This window comes from Zeus faber (genome assembly GCF_960531495.2).
Source record: "Zeus faber genome assembly, chromosome: 19".
Classification (NCBI taxonomy): Eukaryota; Metazoa; Chordata; class Actinopteri; order Zeiformes; family Zeidae; genus Zeus; species Zeus faber.
In genome coordinates this window covers 17983934-17998297 of record NC_137206.1, presented here as the reverse complement: position 1 = coordinate 17998297, position 14364 = coordinate 17983934, and the positions used below count along the sequence as shown (strand labels likewise).

The window sequence follows — 14364 nt, the reverse complement described above, 5'->3', positions numbered from 1 at the left end:
CATCCCCGAATGCACGTCTTATTCGAATTGTCAGCGGGCTCGTCGCCTCCATGATGTTCACGAAAGTCTGACGTCAGTCACATCTGCACGCGCCGCCATCTCGGTGGGGACCCACTTGCGGACAAATCACTAGATTGCGATGCCTACATCTGTCCTGCGCGAGCGATCTGGATCGAACTTGGACGACGGCATGTCGGAACTGCCCCGAATACACATTTTATTCATCTTGTCTGTGAGTGTGGTAGATCAATAACATCCATAGACTACTGGACGTCCGTTTTTTACAACAATAAAAAAACAATAGGGCTCCGCTTCGGGGCTGGACACCTAATAATAATATTGATTTTAACTAATTATTACATTTGAGGAAAACTTTTATTGTAACAGGCTAAGGTGGATTTACAATAACAAAGTACAAAGTGTAAAGAGTGCATTCAAACCTGAGAATAATCTACACAGACGTTACCACTGACTCGTGGAACATGACGGAGGAGTGCCATGTTACGGGAGAGTAAAGAAATCACTTTCATTTTGGTGAAAAACAATGCCAGAGCTATGTACCTGTACAATCCCTTCCTCTTCCCTAACACTGCTTTTTGACAACAAGAGCAGCAAAAATAACCCTATAAATGGGTCAACCATTTTGCAGTACATATACTTTATTTTCTGTGCATTTTGTTCATGGAATAATCAAATACGTGATACTCCTTACGTCTTTAATATACTTTATGCATATTATGCCTATACTTAGCACTTGAATGGCAGTCTTAATGTACACACATCGTAATTGTATTCCATCTCTACAGTTTAATACCTTTATTCGTACTTTATATCACATTTCTTTCAACACCAAGGTCAATCCATTTGGCATGCAATTATAAATACAATCTGATTTTCATCCAATTAGTGACTGAATTCAAGAACATTTATTTGTCTGCATTTTAAGTGTGCATGGTCATTTTCTAATAGATAAAAAAAAAAAGTGAAAGAAGACAAAACTTGTCTGTTTCTCCCTAGTCTTCCATGTCCTTTCTATTACCAAAGTGCTGACAAGGGTGCAAGACAGTGTATGTAATGGCCAGTACAGGCCCATCTTATCTCATTAGCCCGGCCTGATTGGCCATGAAGGTGTTCCCTTGCTGTCTCAGGATAAAGTGACTGTCTCTGCCTCTCGTTAGATCATAACTCCTAAAGTACTCGGCCCCTGATAGCGGCTCTCCGGCACTGACATCATGAGCGGTGGGTCTGGGAAAATATGCCAATGAGCACCGGGTGAAATGAAGGAAAACATTGACCTTGGATGGTGTTGAACCGCTCCTTAGGTACACGTTCTTGGGCACGGGCGTGGCTCGCCAGATTCCTCCCTCTTTCTCCTTGTCAAGGTTCATCACCAGGATACTTAATGGCAGTTGGATTGACTCAGTCCTAGCGGATGATAATGTGCCACAACAAAAGAGTTAAGAGGTATCGAACACACAAAACGGAGGAGCGAACAGAAACAGGGGCAGTTGGGAATGAATCGATAAGAAACTGCCTTGGTTTTGCGGCTGTGTGAGAATTTTGGAGAAACTTTGTTATAAAGAACAGAAATAATAATATGAATCATTTCAAAAACGAGTCATTTTTAAAGGGTGTTCTTGTTCCGTAATGGGTTGGGCGGTTTCAGTGTGAGAATCGGCAGCCTGGGCGGGCGATCTTCCATGAACATGTAATAGACACCGCACCCCAGTAGATGGCAATGCACGCATGCAAGTGCAACTTTGATACGCGGGACGGCGTGAACAGCGTGGCGTGGACCCCGTGGAGCCCAGAGACAGGGAGGATGCTTCAACTTCACACTTGACAGAGAGGCCCGTGGCCAGGCAGAGATTATGAAGCAGAAGCTAGATTTGGTCAAAGTATCGCAGCAAATCAGTAAAATGCACATTACAGCCACTACTATAATAGAAAACTCAATCACCCATGATGAATGTACTCGGTCCACTCGTATGGGATGGGAAAATAAACAATTGAAAAGTTTATGAAGCACACGTCACTGAGCCCATACGGTCTGACAAGCGGGACAACGAAAATAAATACCGCAGAGGGAACTTTTATTGTTTCACATCCGTCATCCGGGAAAAACACGATGATTTCACTTTGCACAAACGAGTGAAGTGAACGCCGCCTCCCGACAAACCAGGCCGCTGGAATCAGGCCACTCGACGGGAAGACCCGTCGAAAGCGGGCTGAGACAAAAGAACCCGCCGCGCGTCCGTTCACGGACGGGAGACCGGGGAGACGCAGCCCGGGCGCACGCGGCGTTGTTTGTCACCGTTTAAGCCCCGTTAATTAAAGCGTCGACCGGATTGGACGAAACGAGGGAGGGGGGGGGGCGGCGGAGGCGGGGATGGGGGGGGGGGGGGGGGGGGGGGGGGGGGGGGGGGCGCGTCCTCTTTAACGACCCCGCCTCGAGACGACGCTGTAAAAAGACTCTCGCGCGCCGTGCGTAACGACGATCGCTCTCGAGATCCCGCGAAGGTGAACCGGAGCGGAGCGAGAGACGGAGAGCGAGGCACGTCGGTTCGAGAGCGTCCGCCCGTCCCCCGCAAGACTTGGGAGATCCACTTCAGAACGCCGCCTTCCCCCCCTCCTCCTCCTCCTCCTCCTCCTCCTGCCCCCCCACCCCCCCACCCCCCCCCCCAGCAAAGTTATAGAAGGCGTCCCCGAAGACCGGCGCGCGCATAGAAGCACGATCCACGCGGAACCCCACGCGGCGATGGACCGGAGAATGAACTTGAACGGCGCGGGAGACATTTTCCACAAAACTCTCAGCGCCGTGTCCGGCAAGAAGATGGACCCGTTCAGGTCGTCGGTCGGCGTCGATCTTCCAGCCAGGGACCGCCAGTCACCGATCGGCTGTTTCGACCAGACCGACCCGGACCCCATCCAGCCGGGGGGACTAGCGGGCGGCAGAGGGGGCCTGCTGGGGCTGCCCACCGGCTCGCTGTGCGTCAAGTACGGGGAGAGCGCCAACCGGACCTCGGCGGCGGAGAGCAGCGGCGGGGAGCAGAGCCTCGACGACGACAGCGACGACCGGTGCGACATGGTGCTGCTGGCGGACCCGCGGACGGTGGGCGCCGGCGGCGGGAAGCCCGAGGGAGGTAAGAAAAGCAAAGAGCAGAAAACGCTGCGGCTGAACATCAACGCGCGCGAGCGGCGGCGGATGCACGACCTGAACGACGCGCTGGACGAGCTCCGCGCGGTCATCCCGTACGCGCACAGCCCCTCGGTGCGGAAACTTTCCAAAATCGCCACGCTGCTGCTCGCCAAGAACTACATCCTCATGCAGGCGCAGGCGCTGGAGGAGATGCGGCGGCTGGTGGCGTACCTGAACCAGGGCCAGGCCATCTCCGCCGCCTCCATACCGGCCAACACCGCGCTGGCGGCCCCCGGGCTGGGCGCGTACGAGCAGCCGCCCGGGTACCCGTTCCCCCCCGGCGTGCCGCCGGCGTCCTGCCCCGATAAATGCGCCCTGTTCAACAACGTCACCTCCAGCCTCTGTAAACAGTGCACTGACAAGCCTTAACTGAACCCGCACCAAGAGAAGCACATCGGGGGGGAGACTGACACCGCTTTGCAGACACTTTTGGAGAGCCGGGCTGCGGTCAGTATTAGAGACAGAGAAGTTAAAATCAACGAATAATTTTATAATATTTACAAATGCATTGAAAAGGCGCTTTTTGTTGCAGACAATACTTGATTGTGTATATAAAAAAAAAAACATCCTTTAAGTGCTGGTGTGAATGGCAGTGGAAAACCAAACAGAAGTATATAAGTGGCTGCAAGTGTTGCAGGGGTGAATTGTTGAAAATCATTTTTTTCTTTTGGATATGTGAGTGACCTTTTTCCACTTAAAAACTAAATAGATGGAACTTCCTGGATTATGAGCTTGTCGAACCTCACCTTTTGCTGCTTTCATTCACTCCAGAGACGTTTTTTCTTGTTCGCTTATGCTGGTACGGGCCTATCTCCTGAAGTTTTCTTTTTAAATTCTGCGCACAGGAGGAATGTTAAATACAAATGAACTGGAATAGAATACGCTACTAATGTGATAATACTTATTAATATTATTATTATTTGCGCACGTCCATTTAAATTATTTTGGCACTGTGATACAATAAAATGTCAGAAATATTTAAAAAAAAAATTGAATCAACGTTAATCAGGTCTTCATTGTGTCCCTTATAACTTGATAATTTGGTTATTTTTTCGTCAGCATGACACTTTGTAAGAATTGCTGGGTACTGTAATTTCCTTTCTCACGCCAGAGAAGGCCGAGGTTTCAGCTCTCAAGCTGTGGATAACTGTACATACTTTAGTTATTATATGAGCAAAGAGGGCCATTTGTATGTGTTTCAGTGTTTAAAAAAGCTTTATTAAAATATTTTGAACAACAGATTTTTTTTTTTTGTCTATTGGTCTGATGAGCGGAATCGGAAGAAATTGCTTTAAAACCAGTTGATAGATTGAGAATGTATTGGATAAATGCGACCACCTAATCAAACTTAGGCAATTTAAACATTTAGGGTTCATTCTGAAAAGCTTAAAACTGTTAATGGTTTACCTTTATCAACACGTCTGGCATATTTCATACCTATGGCATAATTAGTTTTACTCCTTTTCATATTTGGATATCCTCAATGCAGGACTCTTGTTTGCAATATGACATTTAATTCATGGCACCACGCTGCGTAAAGATGCGTAACTTTACGCAGCGCCCTGGAGCAGAGGCCAGACGGGTAAGCAGCAAGGCAGTGAGTTAGGGGGATATATAACACACCCCAAAAGCTAATTATTCAAACAATGGCCATGACGAGGTACAATAATAATAATAATATAGTTATTATAATGTGTTAATTGGAAAACAACTGTGCGTAAAAACTATCCACTGTAATACTTGGGTTCACTTAATGAACACATCGTTAAGGCAATTAGCGCTCCGCAATGTGATTAAGGTGTAATTAGCACAGTGTTGATTGCTGTGATCTGGTGTCTTTAATCACACAACACATAACACACAAGTCAGCAGCTCTGCACTGGATTCAAAGTGTGTGGACGCACAATTTTGGATATCACTGGGAAAAAAAACATTCATTGGATAAACTTAAAAAAAAAAGAAAAAAGAAACTCCAATGAGTAAAATGTTCTCAATTTGAAATCGGTCAAGATGCACATTTTAAGTTGAGAAAAGATAAAATATAGGTTTAATAAATCAAAGCGTTTTTTAGGGGGCTTAACAACTTCCGTGTAAACCAAAAAAAAATGAGAGAGATTCCGAAACCACTTCTCTAGCAAATATTTTATTTATAGGGACTTGAAACTACAGCCCGTATATTTGGAATGTCTAATTTACGCACGGACCTATCATTTAAATAGTTTATTCGGGATGTTTTCAGGTTGCAGGTGAAAGAGAAGTACAGTAACATTGACCTAAATGCATACTTAATGTAATGTTAGTGACAAGAAACTACATATAGTGTTGAAATATCTCCGTTTTATTCTTATATTTCAAAGGAAAATTTGTTTTTCAGGGTTTTCAGGACGCTGTCGTTGGCCTTTGGTTGAATTATTGAAATTACTTTATTGTTTTCACAGGGTATATTTTACATTTGAGAGTTTTTAGTACTAATAACAGTATGTAGTCCATCAGCACTATGATTAGGAAAGTGACTTTAATTGAAAAGTATGAAAACAATTAATTTTGTCTAATTGCAGTCTTAAACGATAATTTTAATATAAATCCACAATACAATGCAAACAGGTGATGTGCTTCTGTAAAATCTTCAGTTTTTTTATTTGCAATCATATGCAATTATTATTTTTTTATATCCGACTATACTCTATACATATCAATGCCCTAAGTACAAACATTATTGCTCACAATAATCCGAATACTACAAAAAAATAAAAATAGTTAAAAAACCTCAATTGTAAAAAGAAAAATGCAATTTTCACTTGGTAAATGTCTACTCTGGAATCATTTCATCATAACAGCAACAAAGAAGTTCTTGGTGACTTAACTCACAATGGAAAGTGAAAATGACACTGCTCTCCACGTCAGAATGTTGTCATGTTTTTCTCATCTTTGTGTCTGTGTGAGCTTCAGGGTCATTACTCTGTCCCATTTAATCCCATCACACGTGTGAATCCCGTGAATCTTCACAGAATCACCCTTAATCAAGGAGGGAAATAATCAGGCGGACTTCAAAAATGGCTGAGGCGTAAAAACACTCTTAGCAATTACTGCTGGATATCATCTGCTTTCGGGGGCTGATTCTGATTTCCCATTTACGCCCATTTAAAAAAATTTTTTTTTTACAAACATATTAAGGAGCATCAGGGGTTTTTGTTGCCGTTAGAAACAGAGACTTCAAACAAACATTAATTATGCAATGTGCATTAATGCACAAATGACTGGAGCATTTAACCCATACTAATATTCACATTAGCCGAAGAGAGGCAATTCCCCAGGGGTGAGACAGAGCCATATGTGTTTGAGAGACAGGACACAGCATCCAAAGGAAAAGCGACCACACGCAGTTGAAACACAGTGGTGAAAACATTAAGGAGGGTGTTGAATCTACTGATGAAGAATTTTAGACTGGTGTAAAGGACGTTCCCGTCTGGAATGGGAACTATATTGAAACTCCTGTCATCAGCTGACTCTTATGAAATGATATACACACTATAAACACTTCTACTGATAGTTTGAAGGATCCAGAGAGCGAAAGAGAGACTGAGAGGGAGAGAGAAAGAGAGAGAGAGGGAGAGAGAGAGAGAGAGAGAGAGATAGAGAGAGAAAACTATAGGAGACAATAATTTTTTTTTTTTTATATTTTGGAGCCACCCACCAACAGACATCATACATTAAAGAACACATTGTATTTCTTTATGAATCTTCCTCGAGTGAATCTGTCTTCGAGGCATCCCCAGCGAGATTCAGGGGTCATGAATAAAAGCGAGAGATAAAAACACTCCCTTTTCGTAAACCATAAAATATCCAATTTACCATATCAAGAGCCAGCAGGGAGCCTATTCATTACATGGCAGTGATCTATGCTATGGCCGATAAACATGGAAATTCTAAATATACATAAGCGGCTTGAATTGAGCTGTCCCCTTCCTATCAGTAACAGCAAAAACTCTGGCAATTGAATCGCCCAGGCCCTGTCGTAAACAGTGTAGAAAGAATTATGTCCTGCATTGGCTCAGACAGCAAATCAACTCATGTGCTGTGATTCACTTTTGTCAGGCCGGTGATAGCAACGCACAACGCGCCCTTTGTATTTTGCAGCACAAAACAACAAATAATTGAGCTCCACAACTAAAGGGTTCAGTCTTGGACTTGGATCGCCACAGAATAGGTATTACACAGTACTGAATATAAACATTGTTATGGCTATACATCACAGTTCAGTTAATGGTTGATTCAATCGATATTGCTGTCATTTGAAAACAGTAGCAGCGTTGTAATAACACTGCCGGGGCTCTCAGTACACTGTTATGACACGCTTGCCTAATAAACCCCCAAATTCAAACCTGTTTTTGTTTTTTTTCCCCCCTCCCATACAGCCTTGAGGTCAGGTAAACATATGGTGCCGGGTTCAGCTCTGAAGGCTCTAACAGGGTACAATAAATGACCTAGTAATGTGCGATTATCCACTCCGAAATACAATTACTGAGCAACATCTCTGTCATTCCGCCTACCTCGCTATTAATCAGATTAAGCCCCGTCATAATCCCCTAATCCCTGTTTACCGATTGCATTTCCTTTGTACCATAATCTGATGTTCTTTTATTCCCGCGGGGATTACAACCTGTCATGCCAGAGCTGAGTAATTTGTTGAGTTATTGTGGATGGAAGTCACTGCCGCTGCTGTGTTTGGGAGCGCTGCCTGTTGTTTATTTCCCAAAACCTTTTTTATTTGGGATTCAGGAAAACAAATATGAGTGTCGAGAAAGTGGAATGGTTTCGTTGTTTAAAAAAATAGCTCAAAATAAATCAAATTTCGATTTTGGGGTGAACATGAGTATTGGAATTTTCACTTCATTATTCACAATATTTATTTATTTACATTTATTAGTTCAATTTGTGGCATGATTTCAAACCTTGAAAACAAATTCTGGAAAGCAAAAAAAAACAAAACTGTACAGACCAAATCGTTCTCTAAATTCTATTTTATTTAAGTTTCATGTTGGCTCTTGCAGATAATGGGTCATAGAGGGGTTTGGAATGATACAGTATCAGAGTGAATATTTTGCCACGAGTGGCCAAAGATCATGTCTCTGGAATGCGCACACAGGCCGAGACAACAGTATGGATCCATACTGGTCAGACAATACAGTAGTGGTAATTATCCTAAACTTCAAGTCAAAGCTTTGAGTGCTCTGAAATGTAATCGAAATATCGTACGGCATCTGATAACAACTTAGCGAAAGAAAATTGTTAAGTGAGAAATAAAGATGTTGCACAGGGTGTGAATAAGTATGATCACAATGTATGTGCTCATTTGACAGGGTGAGAGAATGAGAGAGAGAAAGCGAAAGTGTGTGTGTGTGTGTGTGTGTGTGTGTGTGTGTGTCTGTCAGAGAGAAATCACCTAGCCTGATCATCATGCAGACGCTGACCCTCTCAGGGTCCATTAAAGCTAAGGCCAGGAGGAATTCATCTCCAGTGTCTGATATTCATTAACTCAGGCTTCCGCATTGAAATGAAGACATGGAGATGACACAATTACAGCGTGAATCACTCATTTTCCATTTTCACACACACACACACACACACACACACACACACACACACACACACACACACACACACACACACACACACACACACACACACACACACAGACACACACACACACACACACACACACACACATACACACACACACACACACTCAGACATCTTGTGCCCAGCGAGGTGACCAACAGACATGGCGGCGAGCAGGGCGAGCTTAAAAAGAGAAAGGCGGCGTTGAGCGCAGTTTTGATCGTGTGTTACATTATGGACGCGTTTTGTTTACACGCTGTTCAAACATCTATCCATTACCTGATTGGGAGGCAGGTTTCTGATTAGATTGTAATCTGAAGATTATCGGATATAACGCACACATGGTCGGCCCCATTGTAAACAAGGACATAACAGACGAAAACAATTTTCCTCCAAAACATTGATTGGATTCGAGATTGTTCATCGCATGACAACTAATTACATACACCATTTTTTAAAAACAACAACACGTATTTCAAGAGAATTTAAATAGAATGGAAAGAGGAGGTAAAATAGAGATAGAGAGAGAGAGAGAGAGAGAGAGGAAAAAAAAAATTACTTCTCCGTGTTAGGAACGTGTCACCCTACGACAGCCTGTTCCTGAAAGCCCAGCCGACGGCACAGCACTTGCTTGGCTGATCTCGCTGATGTGTTGAGCGCTACTCCAGGCTCCAGTGTATCTGTCTAAGCAAAGGTCTTTAACAGCCATGAATGCCAAGCATGGGGGAGGCAGGCCAGGCCAAGCGTAACCACAGCAGCCCAATGTCCTTGGCTCCTCGGCGGCCTTCACCTCACACTCCCCGCACAGTGAATTTTATGGCTAATTTCCGGCAATTTATCCTGGCAGTTTCAGAAGAGAGATTCCTGCGGGGAATAATGTGCATAATTTGCATAAATCATCCTGATAGAATGCTTATCAGCATGTAGCCCCCCCCCCGTCTGACACTGCCGCGTTTACTTTGTAATCAAAACTGACTCTTTTCCACCGACGGATGTGCGAGAAGCCTTGAGGAAGGGGGTCCAAGTTTAGCGGAGTAATTACACCGGGATGAGACACACAGAGGCTCGCTCACAAAAAAAAAAGAAAAAAAAGAAAAAAGAGATGTCTGGATGAAAACATCAAAAACGCTCGGGAATAAATATTTGTACATTTTCCCGAGATATTGTGGTCCGCAGCACTTTGGAATATTTTAAGTTTGTCTCTTATTCGCTTCGTAGAGTCTTCCAATGCGATTTCCTTTCGGTCCTGAACTCGAGGCATCATCGTTTCAGGCTCCGTTTCATTCGTACACGTTATCCTGCTTAAGCTCGAGGTTCTCTGATTACATGTTTACATTGAACACCGACACCCTTTCCCCCCTCCCCGTCTGCGTCTTTGTCCGTCCCCCCGTCCCCCCCGCACCCCGGGAGCCGAGACGCGCGTCCAGCCCCGGTCGGGTCTGCAGGCCTGTTTCTCCGAGGCTCCCTCTGCGTGAGCGCCTGTTTTTCTGAGGAGAAGAGACGGGGGTCAGCGCGCCACATCCCCCCCTCGCTGTGATCCAATTTGACGTACGGCAAAGAAGCGCGTATCCTCTCCGACTGCTTTTGTTGCTATAATCAGCCGCGGTCAGATCAGCCTTTGTTTGGCGAGGATTGGTGAGGAGAATAAAAACAACAACAGTGGACCGTAGAAGGATAAGGGGTTGAGATATGTGAGAATATGGAGGGCAGTAATGACATGTAGCGGAGGCAGAAATGCCACGCAACGTGCTAATCGCGAGAGGTGGAAAGGGGTAAAATGATCCGAATGGACACACAGACACAACACGGGGAAAAAAATACCCCCATTCCCGCACAAGCATTAAAGAGTTTGGCAGGTATGCGTATGTGTATGTGTGTGTGTGTGTGTGTGTGTGTGTGTGTGCTTTAAGGAAACCAGCCATCCTTGTGTGGTGCCATACGACCACCTTCTCCTACTGGCCCTCATCCCAGAGCCTCCAGATCTCAGATGGCACCTCTGATGACAATGGGACAGTCGTCCACCGGGTAGACGTTAATCACAATAATACAGGGCAGGCTAATCACGAGTCACCGATCAACCGCTAAATGACATGCCTGCCTTCCTCCACCGCAACCAGCCCACTGGAGAGGGGCTTGAGCACCGTGCACCAGGACCAGTGCTGTCTGTGTGTGTGTGTGGGTGTGTGTGTGTGTGTGTGTGTGTGGGGGGGCAGTTATAAGGCTGGTGCACAGCCATCCAGACAATAATTACTCGATGACTGCGGTCACATTAGGGTTCAGTCAAAGCGGATTAATTTCGACTGATAGCATTGCTCCCTCCTAAATGCAGATTTTCTTAATAAGGGTGAAATTGTGTTTCTGAGAGGGTTAACGACCGCAAGATTTCTCCACTGGGTGGACGGAACGGGTGTGGGGTGCGCGTGTTTGTCGTCGGGGTTTGCAAAAAATGTTGTCGCCGGGCGCGAACATGGGTCTTTATAGGGTATGGAGAAATAATGTAATCAAAGGCATGTGAGTGTTAACGATGTTGGCAAGTATTTGTGTTCAGAAGGGAGTGTGCGCGTTTCAAGAAAGCATGTGTATGGGCCTGTGCAAGTGTGAGTGTGTGTGTGTGTGTGTGTGTGTGGGGGGTGGGGGCGGGGGAATAGTCGGCCATCCAAGTACCCGGAGACCAAGAGAATTACCCAGAGCAGAGAGGACAGCATCTGTTTGTGTGCTTGTGCCGAGCAAACAAGGCAATTTAGCGAACACCAAGGGAGCGCCTAATAAACACAAACGTATTCCTCCTTACTTCCTCTTCTGATTAGTCGGACCTCGTCTCGAAGATGGCCGTCTATAGCGCTGTAATTGTGTCTGTGCGTGAAGTCAGGCCACAGCCACGACGTCTCTAAAAAATGGGTATTGTATGTAGGAAGTGAGGTGTATAAGTACATAACATCTACAATATGAGTAAGTGTGTGAGTGTGTATACAGTAACGTCTTTGTATACAATATGGTGGTGTGTGTGTGTGTGTGTGTGTGTGTGTGTGTGTGTGTGTGTGTGTGTGTGTGTGTGTGTGTGTGTGTGTGTGTGTGTGTGTGTGTGTGTGTGTGTGTCGATGTGTATGCATGGGTATCGTGTGTATTGCTTGTGTGCTTGTGCTGTGGCTGTGGCTGTGTGTACCATCATTCATCATCCTACAGTGAGAGAATGGCAGGTCTGTGTCCCATTACACCCCGGTGCCTTTGTCTGCACTGCCACAGTGCGTAAGAAATATCTGCCCTGTATCTAGCACCAGAACAAAACTACTGTAGCTTATGCCAAGTACGGTGGAGTCCTGTAGTATCTGAAGATGTAGATGTTGGAATTGGACAAAGCTGTCATACTGAAATATTTCTGAAACAAATTCTCATGTATTTTTTAACAAATCACGGTTGCCAAATGACAGTCATGATTGTCCAGCTGTCGGCTGAAGCTATTCTCTCAATAGCGAATGTGAAGTTTGACGGTTGCTAGGAGTCGCTATGGACTGGTCGCCATTTTTGGAGGATCAATTCCATTCAATTGCATAGAGAAATAGCTAAAATACACTAAATGTACAGAACTGGAGAAAGGAAGGGAGTAAAAGAAGGGTCGAGGTTTCACACAAGATGGTGACCAGATTTTCTGTGGAAGGTTTTCCACCGAAGACTTCCAAGCTATCTTTTAACCCAAAAACGCCGACCAACATTAACAGTTAATGCGAGTGATCCCACAAATATGGCGGGCTTGCTCCAGCAATGTGACGTCAACAACACATTCCCTACACTGGATTATCTTAAAAGATTGCAATGCTGATCACTCGGGTCGATTCCTAATCGAAAAAACAAGGTTTGGGTTTTCCTTCAAGGTCTTCAGCATGGCTTGGTGCAGAAGGCTCAGCGGTGGTATCAAAGCTCTTCCAGTTGATGTGTTCTAAGGAGACCTGCAGCATGGCTTGCCACCACCATCGACTCTGACATGCAGCCAAAGTGACAGCCAATGAAACACTGCATCAGACCAGACACAAAATGGCCTCCCATGCCAAAGCTGCTATGGGCTTTCACTTCATATCACAGCACATCGCTGGCAACATCGCTCTTAGCATCATTTCCACAGTTCCCATAATGGGATTCCATTTCTTTGTACTGTATTTTTTACAAAAAAAAAAAAATGTCCAAGGTATCCTGTCTATGTCCAGAAATGTATTTGTGCAGTACAGATCCCACTTAGAACTGTTACACGAATATGCACAACCACCAGAAATCAAATATTAGCAGACACTGTGGCCTCCGAGGCCCAGCAGCTGAACATCTACTCATGCCTCGTGTCACCTACCCGGCGGGCTCAGATCACCACCCACGCTAGATCCGCCTCTGAGCCAACACTGGCGAGCCCACGCCGAAATAAAAAGAGCAGGAGGAAATAAGTGCAAAAGAGGAGATTAGTCTGAGTTATTACATTGATTAGATTTCCAGAGTGCTAATTAAAAGATGTTAGGACACGGGCCTGGCCAAGGATCAGTGAGCGCTAATGAGGACCAATAGGCTTCAGTGCTGTAATGTGGGCCCTAATGGACGGAAGGATGGACGGACGGACGGATGGAGGTGATGTAGAATAGACTGAGAAATGTGCAGGGATGCCATCCTCTGCTCATTATTACCATTAATGGGCATGTTTTACAACCTCGGGAAAGAGAGAGAGAGAGATTAAAAAATAGAAGCCGAGTCAGAATTCAATTATCCTAAACGGCTTTTTGAACAATAAAAACATTTTATCATTACTTGTAATTAATGGTACTATTTAACGGCCGGAGGTCGCAAACCCTCTTGTCGCGTCTCATCGTGGGGCTGTTGTAGGGAAACAGAGGTAGTATATTTTAATATGGAAGTAGTTATCTTGCAATTTCTGTCGTCCGCCCTCTGATCCATCGGTGCTTTGGGTAGAGTCACGCAGGACTTCTGTCAGTTATTTATCACTTGTATCAAGCATCGCGATAGATGTATACCAGGGTAGCATATATAGAGCGACTCATGCACTATTTGCTATACATTTTCGAAAAAAATGTATAATATAAAATCCTGAAATTCTCCACTATGTACAGGAAGATTAGTGGGATCGTTTCACACTGGCAAATAGGTACAGATGCCTTTTTTGTCCATTATCATCTGTAGCAGCGCGATATCAACGGCGGTTTAAGGGGAAGAATCACTTCAATATGTAAGGAAATGGCAGAGAATGCAAACCAGACATTTGAGGAGCCGACGGAAATTAGAGAGGTCGTTATTTATTCAGTGGATGGTCGTTATTAGCAAATGAGTCTTGCTGACAGGTGCACCCCACTCATTTACAAATGAGAGTTTATCACTATCATCAGTCGGCTAATTTATCACAAATAATGAGTTGTGTTGAAAACAGACTGGTAAACACTGAAGGAGAATGCCGCCTTAATGGGTCACACTCATCTTGCCCTCTGCTATGTGTCTCTGATTTAAATGGACACAGACACACAATGAAGCTTTTTTAAATGTCTTTAGCCGTCTCTGTA

At 44.7% G+C, this 14364-nt stretch overlaps 1 protein-coding gene across 1 annotated transcript; it reads left to right on the top strand.

Moving 5' to 3' along the window:
• Positions 1 to 2758: 2758 nt before the first annotated feature.
• Positions 2759 to 3568, top strand: bhlhe22 (basic helix-loop-helix family, member e22; the record flags this gene model as incomplete). The annotated part of the gene is made up of 1 exon (XM_080020155.1): positions 2759 to 3568. One exon carries the CDS (start codon positions 2759 to 2761, stop codon positions 3566 to 3568), a length of 810 nt encoding a protein of 269 aa, XP_079876281.1.
• Positions 3569 to 14364: the final 10796 nt, after the last annotated feature.